General features: G+C 35.3%; 1 protein-coding gene across 19 annotated transcripts in view; it reads right to left on the minus strand.

Moving 5' to 3' along the window:
• The window catches only part of Foxp (forkhead box transcription factor P), a 292,578-nt gene that overhangs the window by 22,059 nt on the left and 254,844 nt on the right, over positions 1–15,675 (minus strand). For 15 of the 19 annotated variants that reach the window (XR_012047024.1, XM_072895427.1, XM_072895382.1 and 12 more), the window contains 6 exons: positions 6,973–7,560; positions 6,405–6,467; positions 4,257–4,506; positions 2,457–2,561; positions 2,158–2,332; positions 470–656 (listed from right to left, as the gene is read on the minus strand). Coding sequence is in view for 18 of the 19 variants with exons in the window: in XM_072895427.1 (XP_072751528.1) it covers positions 470–656; positions 2,158–2,332; positions 2,457–2,561; positions 4,257–4,506; positions 6,405–6,467; positions 6,973–7,560 (1,368 nt within the window). In the remaining variant the exon portion in view is untranslated. The remainder of the gene's footprint in view (positions 1–469; positions 657–2,157; positions 2,333–2,456; positions 2,562–4,256; positions 4,507–6,404; positions 6,468–6,972; positions 7,561–15,675) is intronic. The other 4 variants (XM_072895391.1, XM_072895353.1, XM_072895436.1 and 1 more) reach the window with 1 other exon arrangement.

Consider the following 15,675-nt stretch of genomic DNA (forward strand, 5'->3'; position numbering starts at 1 on the left):
ATATCCATTCTAATGTATACTCTTAAGTGTATTATAATTGCAGCTCAAAATGGAAACTTTGTGTTGTTTTAAATATCATAATGTTGTATAATTGATTTTTTAATTCACGATAAAATAAGTAAAATTATTATGGCTTTCAATGACAATTAATTTCTTCTTAAAAATTTTGTGTGCATAAAACTATATAACAACAGTATAAATTATTATATTATTATATTAATAATTTTTATATTTTTGTTATTAGTATATTTGAAATAAAATCGAATCAATTTTGAGATTTAATAATAAGTACAAAAAATTGAATTATTTCTTTCTCTCTAGAAATCTATTATATTTCAATTTCAAATATATTTTATAAAACAAAATTTAGATTATAGTTATTATTGTGCAGTTATATTAATTGTTGTGTAATAAATAATTATAAATGAAAAAATATATAAAATTATAATATAGTATAAAGAAAACTTACCGAAGATTCAGATGATTTTGGTGGCTCCGGAGAAGCCATCTGTTTTGCCATGTGCAGATGATGCATCATAGCGCCTAATCGATCTCGTTCTTTTTGCAACTGAATTTCTAGCTGTGATACTACTTGCATCTGGACCCTGGCTTGCGCTGTCGATCGGTCGTCCAATGTGTGTTCTGTATTTAAGTGTCTGCAATAGTTCACGATTCAATTACAACTTAATGTTCAATGCGCTGCAGTTTTAACTGATGCAATTATAAATATTAGAATGTTAGATATATACTAAGAAAGAACAAAGCAAGTATAAAGCGCTTATAATATTTTAACATCGTGATCATATATCAACCTTTCCTAAATTAGATTAAATGATAAAAGAGGCACAACCGCGGTGAAACCATATATGAAATTCAATTAAAATAAATTAATTAAATTATATAAGTATCGTTACATTTATATTTAATTCAAATTTTATTTTAAGTTGCATAATATATTAACGTAATCTACTTCTCATTTCGTGTCGCATATCTAATGAAACTTTTATATTAATTTGAATATATTAATTGTATATTAATTTGAAAGCTGTAATCTTTAACATGATTTAATTTTGCTACATTTGATTGAAAATTATATGATATTCTTCTGGCAGCTTATATTTATTGAGAAAAACCATGGAAAAGCAATAAAGACGTCACACAATTATTTTGCAAGAGCTGCGAACAAATTCTTCCGTCAGAAAGCCACGAAAAATCCCGGACACGTAACGTTTTCAGTCTCCAACCACGGAGTCCCGTTCCCTCACCGCCCCAGGAGACGGCAGGACAGAAAATTAAGCTTTGCCGCGTCGTAGGGACAGGAATGGGGGTGCCAACAAGATTCCGTATTTAAGAATTTCCGTAATCCTTCTTCGTCGACGAAACGGACGGCTGTATCGACGAGGGTGAGAAGAATGGTGAGGAGTGGGTTGGTCGGTTAAGAACGAAGATGCGGGAAGGTCGAGGGAGCTTGAGCGAACGAACTGGCTGGCGAGGGAAAGGGGGAAGGGTGAGGGGGGAGGGGGGTAGAAAGGGATTAGACTGAGGGGCATAACGATGCGGTCGAATGTCGTGAATATTAATGAGACAAAGGTAATTAGCGTTTTTTTTTTTTTTTTTTTTTTTTAAGTAACGGCTTGTTTGAGGGAGTTTGCACCGACGAACTACGTGATTACGAAAGATCCCTCGGCGGGATGGAGCTACGGATGGAGCTTGCGGTTGCGACTCGAAGCCGATGGGCGAAAGCGTCTGATGTCAATGAGATACGCTGACACGAGCGATTTTTTTACACTTTCTTTGCCCCATCCTTCCAAATTTAATTGCTGACTTTATTCCTTTCATTTCTTATTCCTTTATATTCAAAGCATTCTTTTATCTATTTATAGTATAAAGATTTCGACTTGATTTAACACAAATGGTAAATATGTTTGCATTTTTATATTTATTTAAATAAATGATGATAAATTTCTTTATATTAATGAGAAATGTTAATATTGCGTTGATAAAAATTTGACGCAAAGTAGTCAGACTAAAAATTAAATTTGCATCAGATTTATTTACGAGCAAAATAATCGCACGATGGCGTAATGGTTAAATGTCGAAAACACAATTAAAACAGAGATCACGTATAAGTATTGAAAAAACTGAATTGTAACTTACTTAAGGAATGCTTGATAGTCTTCACAAATTACTTCACAGCCTGGCCACTTGCAGACCCCATGGCCATAGAGGGGGTGAACTTTATCGTTGCAGGAGGCGTCCAGCGGCTTCTCGTCCATTGGCGTTGTGCCATTCACCTCGGATCGCCGGCTTGAAGCTATCGAATTCAGAATGCCTGCGATAGTTCGGCAAACGAACGTCGCATTCGCAAAAGTAAAACATATAAGCAAGGAAAAATTGGAGTACAAAAACGAGCGAAATCGAAACCAATTGAGAAGCGTGAAACTATTGTTCTTTACCGTTCAATCCGGAGTTGGACTTGGGCACGCTGGAATTCTGGTGGGATTCCGGAGTATCCGATGGCTCTGATTTCCATGATGACAGATTATCACTCGGTGGCAAACCTGTTTGACATTTAAGAAAAACACTGTTAAAAAAAACTAATTAAGTGAAAAAATTAATTAATTTTTTTTTTTTACTGTAACCTGTGTGAAAATATTTTACCAAATTTTTATAATTAGTTTTGTAAAAAAATTTAATTTCTTAAAAACATAATATATAATGTAATAATATTCTCTCTCAGATTACGCCTCTTGATTTAAATAACGCATTATAGATATCTAAACGAGTATAAAAATAATATTTATAATGATATTTATAATGTTTGGTGCGTATCTCGAAGCAGTCACGTGTGAAGCAAACATGCGTACAGACGAGAGACGAAGTTACGCGCCAGACGAGGAGGCATACGAGGAATATAAGAATACAGGCATGCGAGTTGGAGCGGTGAGACTGAAAGAATCGATAGTTATATCCGAGAGATGAAGAGAACAGAAATGAGATAAAGCGATCAAATGGAACAAGAGTCAAGGGTGGTGGGCAAGTTTGTTTCACACGTGAACTATCGAATTCGAAATAACCGTGACATATCACGGCTGCTATTTTAAACGGTCCTTCCTACATTTTACTCATATACAATGTGTATATACATGTATATACACACCCGTTAGAAAGAAAAACATCGCCAGAGCGAGTACCGACGTAATCGAAACACTTCTACGTGAAAAGCTTTGCCCAGGATGAAATGGAAAGCAAGAAAGGAAGACAGTGAGAATATGGAAACGAAAGAGAGGAAGTGAGAACTGAGAGATACCAACAAAACAGAAAAGGGGAGGAAGAGATAAAGAGATGCGTATGAGGCTCAAAAGGGTTCGATAGAACCTAGTGGATCGTTTTAGTTTAAACCAAGAAGATGCCTCCAACATCAGAGCTTACCTTCGAATTCGTCTTTGCACACGTGCTGCCGATCACACGTGACTCCCACGGTAGCGTGTTATACGTCGCTGCAAATACATGCGTGTGTTTTGTTGTGACATGTGATCGACCGTCTTTGTGATGTTTTACACGCGAGTTTTCCTACGTTTGTATGATGCATCCGTGTTAGAATATAAAAGCGTGACAACGATACGCGAGCTAAAAATATGCGCTTGCATAATCCCTTCATTATGAACGTAAACCTGTGTTAATGGAAACATCACCTTCTTCATGATTGATTGTGCGATATATGTATTGTATTGACGTTGAGTGTATATGCAAAACATTAAAAACAATTACCAATAAGCATTATTTCTAACAAAGTTGTTCATATTTTAATAATGCGTAAATATCTTTCTTAATCAAAAAATTTTAAAAAATCTTAACTAGTTTTTTAAAATAATTCTTCGTATTTAATATATATATAAATTGTCTAAATCTATAAAATTTTATTAAGATAGTAATACTAATAAAAATTTACAAATTACTTTAACTCTAAATACTTCATCTTTTTGTTTCAGTTTTATTCAGTACATTCGACTATATTCAACAAGATGTAATAAAATAATAATATAATTATCAATATTACAAAAATTCTATTATTTATTTCTGGGAAATGTTTATATAATTTTTTATTATATTAAATTTTTATTACATCATATAATACTTAATTATTATTATCTCGTATATTTGCAATATTCTCTATAAATGTCAATAACACGTAAATCTATTTGGCTACTAAATATCAAAAAAATCAAGCATTTCGATTTTAGTGTAATAAATACCTGAAGAAGGATTGTGGCCTTGAAGACTCAGTCCTTGTTGCAACAGATATTGCCTCTGTGTTATCTGCAGTTGCTGTATCAGTTGCTGTTGCTGAATCGCTAGTTGTTGGAGAGGTGCCGATGCCTTCTTCTTGTCTGCCGTTTGCAATAAATGCGTCTGCTGAAATAAATTCAGTTGCAACTGTTCCTGCAGTTGCTGCATTGCTTGCTCCAACTGTTTTTTATTGAGTTCTGCAAGTTGATGCTGATGCTGAAATAAAACAAATTCGGCTTTGTCCAAATATGTGTATCAAAATATCAGTTCAATATAAATTTATAATTATATTGTTATAACTTAAAATTGTTATTATAAAAAGTAAACGATTTAATTTATATAATCCATGAAGAGTTTAAAGAAAAAGTCGATTATTTTTAATTTGTAAGTATCGTATTAATTACAGCAAGTCTCATGTAATTCTTCCACAGAATATTTCTTAAAAGTTAAAAGATCGAAACAATTAATTATGAATCAAACGGTATCGTCGGCGGTTTATTATTAAACGTCAGGGAAGTGAACATTTCACTCCTGCCAAATTAGTTGGCCGGAATAAAAAAGAAAGGGAAAAAAAGACGAAGGCGGCACTTGCGTCTTGGAATGATGAATAAATCACGGGCGCAGATAATTCGCGGCACCGAGGGGGCAAAAAGATAGAGGGCAGTTGATGGGCACCTCGAAGACAAACAACGAGACACAACGGTTGATGGCGATGCTTAATTGCTTACCTCATCCTCTAGAGTTATCCCCTCCGCCTATTTCATTTCTCGGTCTCTCGTACGCCTCGAGGATATTTTAAAACAAACTTCGAGGTACCTCCCCGCCTGTTTTATCATATTACTATAAACTGCACGATTAATGAGCGCAAACACGTTCTCTGATAAGCATCTTCCGTATTCAATTAAGCGACGTATAATTTTTTTATAATTCATATTTGTTTTATTTCTCATGCGGTTTTTTTTCGTAATTATAAATGCTGACGACAGAAAATAAGTCTCTAAGCAAATTTTTCTTTTGTAAACTATAAGTTAAACTTTTATTTACTGTTACTCTAATCAAATTTTGTAATAAAAATATTATAAATATATAAATAATATAAATAAAATTTTGTAATAAAAATTGTATAAAGATTAATGTCATGCCTTTAATATACGTATAATCCACCTTTAGAAAATTATTAAATACAATATAATACACACATGTCCAAGTCAGAAGAGACTCGCATACTTTCTTCTTCTCAGAATAGTTTCTGCTACAATAAACTACATGCGATATGAAAAATATTTGTTGTTGGGTGCGTAGATATTTTTGAAAAAGAATATCAGAGTGCTTATTGGATCGTAGGCGCCAGGATAACACTGCGGCTAGATAGCAAAAGTGGTTCGTGCGACGTGTATTGTTATTGTAACGATATAGAAGGGACTACCTGTTTACACAGACCGAGTATCAACCCTCTCGCTACAGCATCGAAGTTCCCGGCAGTTCTGTCGGCCACGAATTGCGCGTATACCGAAATTCAAAACCTCTTCTAAGATTTGCTTTCTCACAAAAGTGCCTTATGTTTCCATTTCGTTTATTTAATTAAGAATTTAATTTAAAATTCTTCACTTACCGACATAATATTTGTGCTACGAATAAAATTCGTAGCACAAATTATATATAATATGAATATATATATATATATATATATATATATATATATATATATATATATATTATATATATATTTGTACAAAAATGATAAAAAATTTTTGTCAAAAATTTGTGCCTATGTATATTTGTCAAATAAATAACTCTATAAAATAATTATTTTTGTTAAAAAAAGGAGATTTATTCTAATGAACGATGCTTTTGAATACTGATTTATAAATTTATTGATATTATTATTGGGCGATATTAGTAAGTGTACTGTATATTAGTAACACTTTATATAATAAATAATCAATATAAAGAGTAAAATGGAAAGTAATCTAACGAAAGCATTTTAATAACTGGTTACTTTACATTATTGATTGCTTTGTTGATTACAGTGCCTCATAGTGTAGTATAAAGCCTCTTTCCTATTGATTATAAATTTTATATGATACGAAAAAAAGATTAGAAATTTCACTTACGTTTTTTAAAGAAGAGAAGTAGCCAAAACGTTCCTGGTTAGATGCATGATCGGAAGATGAATCCTACAATATTAAATAATATTTAAATTAAACAAGAAGATGAAAGATGTCAGAATTAAATGCAAAGGCTTTGTAAATTGCAAAATTATACGACAAAATTAATTTAAAATTAATTGTAACGTCAACATTTTATGATTTCAAAAAATAGATTAATCTACTATGTATCTAACATCTAATTTAATGATAGCATTTTACAATCTAAAACCATCATAGTATATATTCTAGTATAGTAAAATTAAAAATTCCATAAAAAATATGAAAATATATTTAATATAAATATTTTCGTTAAATTGAAAAAGATATTCGTTGAATAAAATATTTATTTCGGTCTGTATTATCTCGTATAAAATATATCTTATCTAAACTGAGAAAAATAAGAAATAAAGAAATAAGAAAATATTGTAAATAATCACAATATATGTATATGTTATTAAGTATTCGCAATAAAAATAAATACTTATAAAATAAATGCGTATAACGTTGAAAGACTTAAAGAGAAAAACTTTACCTGATGATGCTGTTGTTGTTGTTGTTGCATGTACAATGTGTGCTGCTGCATAAAGGACTGCAATTGCGTAGGGCTGAGTATGTGTTGTTGCAGCAGCTGTTGCATTTGATGGAGGCCGCTCGCCGAGCTAAGCATCATCTGTGAGGGAGTCTGCGACGGCGGTGCCCCTGGCGGGCCACCGGGTGGCGGGCCCTGGGAAGGATTCGGCGGTGAACTCCTCTGCGGGGCTTGCGGGCTCTGGTGCGGACTAGGTTGGGGCCCTGGCGCCCCCGAACTGGGCTGTTGCGACTGCTGCGTGATAATTGGCTGCTTTTGCTGGGTCATGGGTGCTGCTGTCACTGCGTGTCCGGCGGGACTGAGCTTCCCATTGCTTTGGTACTCGATACTAAGATCCTGCTGCTGCTGCTGCTGCTGCTGTTGATCAGCAGCCCCGTTGCCACCACCGGTCTCCGCAATGTTACCCCTGCCGGGATCACGATTGCGAGTCGTAGACAGACGATCCCTGTCACGGCAATCGCGTTCCCGCGACGAGAAGACGCTGTCGCGAGCTTGTTGCTGCTGTTTCAAGGCTGCAAACAGCGAAGTAGCCTGAAATACGAAAATGGAGATCGAGAGCTCGATCAAAAGGCTGTTGCCTCATGGAAAAATTATAATTTGTCGTAAAACGTCGGCAAAGAGTTACATTTTGAACATCCAGATTTTAATCGGTATTTACGCAGCGACAAATTTCGAGATAAGGAAACGAGGGTTAAATGAGAAAGATAGCACAACGCAGAATAGCGGGGAAGCTAAGAGCAGCTTCGGGCGGAATATTCATGATATAAATACCACGTAATGTACATGCGTTAAACTTCTACCGTATTTTGAACAATATTGATCTTATCTAATGGTATTCGAGCGGGCCAGCTCTCGGCTCCGTCATCATTGGCTGGCTCGAAGGAAAACTCGCTGTTGTCTGAATGACGTCGGTTCGAGTCTCCTCGGCTGTTTACACAGCGAGATTTGTTTTATTAAGTTCTATCATCAAGCAGATTGTCGAGTGTAAAGGCGGAACCGAGCACTCAGCTTCTCTTCCGCTCGCTTCTTGCTACGAGGGTACGATCGAGGGTCGAAACTTTCCAGCGCGTTCCAGATGTCTCGATAAGTTCTTCATTATTATATTATTGTATGATATAATGGAACGGTATTAGAAACACGCCGTTTCCTAAAAATATGTTATCTTTAATTACCTTAATAAAATGTATCACCTTAGAAATAACCTTGTGTTACAAATCCTCATATTTTCGCAACGATTGAGTGAAGTTTCGTAATATACAAGTAATAGCTTTGAATGTGTGTATGGCATCAAGAAATATTGTTTTTCAAATTATCTACATTCTGTATAAATATAAAGTTAAAATAACTTTAGAATTTTTCTAGTAGATTTTCCTTTCTCTCTCTGTTTTTCATTGTAACATTTTCCGATATAGTTTTAAGGAAAAAGTTTTAAATTGTATGACAAAAATTAAATCTTTTTAACAAAAAATGATTATTTTAAAATAATTGTACTTACAAGAAATTTGCAGAAATTAAATTTCAAAATTAAATTTTAATTATTGTTGCATGTGTATTTAAAATTTATTAATTTATGTAAATAAATTATTTCCATTGTTTCTTATGAACTGTCAAATATATAATCTCTATATAAGTATATGTTTAATATTTATCAGTTTATTTTTATTAAAGTAAATATTTTAAAATGTAGACGCAAGCAAAATAATGATGCAACTGTAATAAAACTGACAAGATATTTATTATATGTATAATACTATATATGTGTGTGTGTGTGTGTGTGTGTGTGTGTGTACACACACACGTATCGCTCTAATCAATTAGTTGTTTTTGTCAACATTTATTTTAAACATATATGTTATATCACGTACACTAGCAAACAAAATGATGTACAAAAAAGACACGTTCAGTTAAAAATATTTCCAATTTGAGTGCCCGTTGGCCTCGCACTTCGTGCCTTCGTCGGAGAACCGAATTGCATAACAAACAATCGTCACGCAACAAAGTAATTACCACAAACACACGTGTCTCGGGACGCATTGCTTGTGCAAATATTTATCAATCCAAGGATCCAACAGAACAGCAAAACACCTTGTCGAAGAGAAGCGCGTTTTCCGATGTATTTATCTCGCGAAAATATTCCCTCGCTTTTTTGTGTCTTTACACAGTAAAATTTTTGTCCCTATCTAACATTACTCAAAAGTGCCGACTCCGTTAATTCTATTCTAATCAGTAGAAACGTTCCGTAAATATGCGGTATATGACTCATCACAAATGTGTTTATAATATGAAATCATGTTTATAATTACATATGTCATTACGGTCTAAAAATAGTTTTGAAAAATTCTCTCTGTTAATATGCAGTAAATAATTCCGTACATATATAATTATGATTGATACAACTGCAAGAATTATATAAGTCAATTTGCATAAAAATTATTTATTATTTGCGTGTTAGGTTATTTATAATTTATGTGTAATATAGTATAAATGATGTCATTTTGTGCTATTCGGTTGTGCTGACTAGCCGTTTTTATATGATCCAGTCAACCAGAAACCTCCGTCTTTCTGAATCAAATATCCCATCGGCCGCGAAAGACGAAGATAAATTTAAAATACGTTTGCCTTTGTGCACGACGCTACGAAACGATTGTCTCGCGGATGAGAGACCGTGTGTCTCTTGCAAATCCAGCATGCCGAGTCCTATGCTAATCTTATTTGTGTACGATTACGTATGTTTATAACATGCAAAGAAATTCCATGGCGCACGTTATCAGTGTTTAGTCAGGAGCGCCAGCGCGTGGCGTTTCGAAGTGAAGTCTGCGAGGCAGAGGAAAGAAAGAAAGAAAAGGGAAAAGAGGAGGACGATAAAGTTAGAAGGCGATGAAGGAAAACAGAAGAAAAGGCACGTCACTTTATAGAATTTTGCTCGTGTGTCTCAAGCCCTTGTCGAATTCTTATTTTTTTCGTTACTGTAATCACGAACTCCGCGGTTCACGTCAACTTACATCTCTTCATTTTACGTAGACTGCTCAATTTTTCATTCATACAATTTTTTATTCAAATTTTAAATATATACATATATATATATATATATATATATTTCTGATTATCATTGAGAAAAAAAAAGACTTTTTACTACAATATATAACAAAACATAAAGTTATATTTTTTAATTGCATTGCATTATATGTAAATAATAGAAATCAATATGTTGTCCTAGTGTGAAAATAATTAAAATAATTATATTTTCTAATTTCAGAATAATGCAGTATTGAATAAGAGAGTTCAGTTTCTATGTACATACATTAAGCAAATTAATCAGGTTTCTTTTCTGTTCTAGTTCTGCTCTTGCTTAGAAATATTTTATAAGATTTAAAATACAATTGTTATATAAATTAAAACAAAATTCTATCTACGAATAAGTAAAATCATGCATATTCGCTCAGATTGCGAACAATATCGTTTATCCGTGAAATTAGCGAAATGCGATGATCGGTAAAATTATTTAATCTACTTCTGTTTATCCTTTAGCCTCACAGTCGTCCTTTAATTCATTAATATCAACTTAGCGTCCCTCTTTTAATGAAGAAACGAAAATATTCTTAAAGCGAAATCGCGAACATCGCGGAAAGGGTTACTCGTTATTCGTTGCGAAAATATAAGAGTTTTTAGGGGAAAGGGGAGAAGATAAGAGAAAAAGACGATGAAGCTCGACGTATGTACACGGGGACCAAAGGAAAAAGATATAAGAGTACGGAAGAATGAAAGTATAAGGACCAACGTTGAAGGGCCATCGACTACAGATAAGAGGGACTCCTAAGACTCTTTTAAGAAAAGGTTAAATAAAGGTCGGAGGCCGCGCTTGTTGTTGGCTGTTCAGATTCCTTCGACCCCTACCCTCCCCTACCCTCTCGCCCTGGCGGGTACCTCGCGTAACGCCACTTATTTGAATCCCGGAGGCTTCTTCGAGTTCAACCCCCTCGCGCGGGCTCTCATATCTTTTATATATTAGAATTTTCACCAACGTTTCTCTCCCCGCAAGCTCCGCTCTGTTTACTGTTTGGATTTATTCCTTCCTTCTTCCCCCTCCATACCGCAGCAACCTCCCATACCAAATCTTCCATGGCTGTATATGAGTTCCTTATGTACACCCTCGTCGTGATACTTTCGGTTCTGCTCGTTGCCGAACTTTCTATTACGCCTCTTCCGCTTCATCTGCTGGAACGAGGGTAGCCGAGATATTTAGACAACTATGACTCACCAATTTTTTATCGAATATCTAATATAGCAATTTTTTTCATAAATGTGAATTTGTAATTTAACTTGTTTTTTTTTTATATAGACAGTCGAGTAAATTTATTCTACTTTCATCTTTGGAAATTTTCTAAGGTGAAAAATAAAACTAATAGGATATATTACACAGAAATGTATCTATAATAAAACGAAATTTTTTTATATAGTCACAAATAACATATTTTTTTAGTTTTTTATCATCTGCTTAATCGCAGAATAATTATTTTAATAATGTATACAAAATATATTTGATATTTAACGAGTTTGCAAAAACAATTCAATATTTAACGAGTTTGTAAAAATCACTCATTTTATGAAAAATAAAAGGATATAGCCGTTTAATGATACGATTATCACGATTTAATAACGAACAATCAACAGCAATCGTTTTATAACTGCTGGGTAGAAAAAGGGAGGATATCAATATCAGCTGATATGCGGAAATGATGAATACAAAACGAGTATCGGAATTTCTGTTGTGTAGGCGATTGTTCGATAGCTGGCGAGTGGCGAGCGTTCGGCCGCCTTCCAAACCGATGGGATATCGTTAGATTTTAAACTCGTTACAAGCACGCTATCAGGAGTGTTTATTCAGCGCGCTTTTCTGCATGTCGACGATACACGGACTAAACTACGTGCGTTGAGCCTCGTCCAACACGCTTCGTGTGTGCATGCTTGCTCGCGTTGCAGATGATGCTTTTGCACGAGAAAAAAGCCAACGTTTAAATCGACACTGGTACCGACGGTCCGCTTGCACAATGAATTCAGATTTGGCTTTTTATATATGCATATTTTACATCGAATGTTTGCCAATTTTGCAATCCCGGTCACTGTTTTAACATAGCTGTTTTATCAAGGCGTTCAATAACTCATAATAATTTTTTATATTTAAGATTTGTTTTAATATTCTAAATTAAAATTTTAAAAAGAACTATTATACAATATATATCGATAGTTTTTTTAATTTATATATATTTCTTTAATTAATGATAAAAATTATTTTTTATATAAAAATATAGAAAAAAGTATAAAATATAAAAATTAATTTAAAACATGTGCGGAAGGCATTTATATAAAAATAATATTTGAAAATATGAACAAAATAAAACAGATATGATAGAGATTGTCAAAATTATTATACACGTGTAGACGATGATTTCAAGAATTTTACTTGATATCGCAGGCTCTTTCAAGATACAAAAAAGGATAATGGAATTAAAAACCGGAAGACCGCGTTTTCAACTGGATTAACACCTGGTCCCCTTATCCGCTTTATCTGCCGGAATACTCTTCTGAGTTTCAGTTATAGAAGCAAAAAGGGAACAGTAGTGAAGGGCAAAACAAGGGTTGGCGAGGTGTCCCTGTCTCTCGTTTCGTATTCACGCGGTCGCGGGCCAATCAGAAACGCGTCTCTTTACACCCGCCTCCTGTTGACGTTTGTCATAATATTTTAATATTAAATCGCGTTACGGGCAGCCATGCGCTCGCATAATCAGACGTTACTCACTGGCCCGAGTGTGTGTAAGAGTCTTACGGACGTACGTGAGAGGGAGAGTGAAAGAAGGGAGGATGAGAAAGCAGACGCGACATGAGTATTCGACGCCCCCATCGTTTCGCGAGAAATGTGGAATACAAATTACCCCGCAGATTCCGACCGACTGTCGCTATCGTCGCCAACTGTTCGAAGAGAACGAGAATTTAGGGATAATAAATAAAATTGGGGACCACGCAGAAAGTATTTGCTGCAAACTCGGTGCTTGCACGTTAAAGGTGCGAACAATTTTTCGATTTTTGCTACTGAATATATGTATAATATTTTTTATGTATAATAAATAAATAATACTTTTTCATAAAAATATATATTTTTATAAATATATAGTCTATATTTTTATTAAGAATTGTTAAATATATAGCTTTTGGAATGACTAAATCGTCGATCGAACGAACGAAATTTATGCAATTAGGTGCTTTCCTAGCAAAAGAGAGTTCCAGCTGTGAAATGTGTCCTCAACTTTCCACTTCCCGTTCGCGCTGCAAAACGTCTATCTCGGAGAAAATAATCGCGAGAGGCGAGTCGAGTTGAGTTAGAAACGCCACTTACGCCCCTTCGGCCAGCGAAGGGACATCCGCTAGTGACTTGACGTGGCTTCTGAAAAGGACGTGCAATATTGAGAGGAATTAACGATTCCGCGGGCGTTCGTTTTGGTCGACGGTCCGACTAACGTTTCACGTGCTCGGCTGCCGGAAAAGAGAAAAGAGGCAGAATTGCCTGGGCGGAGGGTGGAGGGTGCGGGCAGACAGGTTTCCTGGGACGATTGACCATGGCGGATATTTGGAGAATGGCTAGGACCAAGCGGACGGAATGTCTCTGGTCTCAATTGTTAACGGGCTGTGTACATTATAGATGGCCCCGTGATTGGTTCGTCAGCCTCTCAAAAACTCGGACCCATCGCCGTCGACCTCCTCCGCCTTCCCTCCCTCTCGACTCTTTTCCCCCGAACCTAACCCTCTATCTACGCCGGAGTCCCGGAGTTACCTGGTCGCCGCCACTCGTTTCGAAGGTTTATTTTAGTGCAACGACACGACCAAACGGATCACGATGACGACCCCGGACGAACTTTTATCGGAGCTGATTCTTTCGGTTGACAATGTAGAAACGCCCTTCCATCGGTATCAATTAGTACGATTCGCTAACCTTCATTCAACGACTCTTCATTCGTCGGTCCCTTGCAGAATTTGTCGATCGCCTGGTGTCTCGAACGTGTCGATCGTTACAAAAACTTTCAATTCAATTACGTCATCATTAACTATCGCCAAACTACATATGTATGTTGAAATTTTTGACAATTCTATAATAAACATTATTTATTTAACTATAGGGTAAGTACTTTTTAAAATAATGAAAAATATTGATTTCATAAATGTATACAATACAAATAATGTAATTATACTCGTACTTGAGAAAGAATTCTTATCGGAGATAATTTTGCAAGAAACAATTTAGCCAATTTATAATCTGCGTAATTCTTTACTTTTGAGTAATTAATGGTGTAAATAATCATCATGTTAGAAATTATCTGTAGGAAAATATTTACACGGGTACTAAATGTATTTACACTGTCCGTGACATATTTTGCAAATGATGAAAGTTTCGCGAAAAAGTGGCCTCTCGAAATAATGTGACGAACGTGGGGCAAAGGAAGAAACAAAGATCGCCGGCATTATGCAAGGTAAACGATATCCGCGGTATGTTCTCCCGTAGGTATCCGTTGTCTGTGTGTACAGAAATTAACGCATAGAGGTGTGGGATTGTCGCAGCTGGATAGGCGAGATACAGAAGGTCGAGACTGCCCAGAGAGATGGAGCCGAGGAGATGGAGGGAGCGAGAAAGTGTGCGTGCACCCGCGAAAGCGTAGGGCCGACATTCGGAGGGAGAAGGGTGAGAGAACGAGAACGGATGAACAGAGAAACCCGAACAGAGGGTGCATCGGAGAGAGTAATTTCGACATTCTGCGGGTTTGCTTACATCCATCGGTTCAGCGATTTTCGCGTACGCATCGCGAAATGTGCGACGTCGTACGTGTCGTCGCAGCGACAATCTCCCATTTCTTCTCCCATTTCTATAGGATATGTGCTTCCGGCCGGATTCATTAGTAGGCAACCAGAAGAATCTATAAATATACGGGGGTCTTGTAGATCTTGCAACTTGCATTTCATTTGCTTCTTTAAACTGCTTTTGTAAATTATTCTATAACAAAACCTCCTTCCAAGAACCTCCTTCGAACAAAATTTATAAAATAATTTGAAGTTAAATATCTCTCTAATTATCTACATATTTTTAAAGTTTAAATATTAATTACGGAAAAACGTTTCATTTTCAATTGCTTATAATTCATATGTAAAAGACAATTTACAATTTAAAAATATTTAATATCACATCACTATTAGCATACAAATTTATAATAAAATAAAAACCTGATTAAAATAAATAGAAATAAAAAAACAAAAATTGGTTTTCAACTAACAAACGTTATTTATACAAACACAAAACAATGTATTGTACTGTTAAAACAATGTTTTCCTATTCCAGGAAACCGGGAACCAGATCCTTAGGCAATGGCCAGGTAATCTCTTCGCGCCGGAGGAGGCTGTGTTTTACTTTCGTTCCGGTTAATAATTCAGTATCAATTAGTGGCCGTTTGAATTATGAAAAGACCTTTCTTCGCTTCTGACTTTCCGGCTGGCGGATCTCGTGGCTTCCTTGCCAAAGGAATGAAGCAAAAAACACGGGATACCTGAGCTTGGATCTCGCACAATATATTGCGCCCGTTTAGATTAAATTAAGTCAATTGTCGC

This window comes from Anoplolepis gracilipes, chromosome 1, assembly GCF_047496725.1.
Source record: "Anoplolepis gracilipes chromosome 1, ASM4749672v1, whole genome shotgun sequence".
Taxonomy (NCBI): domain Eukaryota; kingdom Metazoa; phylum Arthropoda; class Insecta; order Hymenoptera; family Formicidae; genus Anoplolepis; species Anoplolepis gracilipes.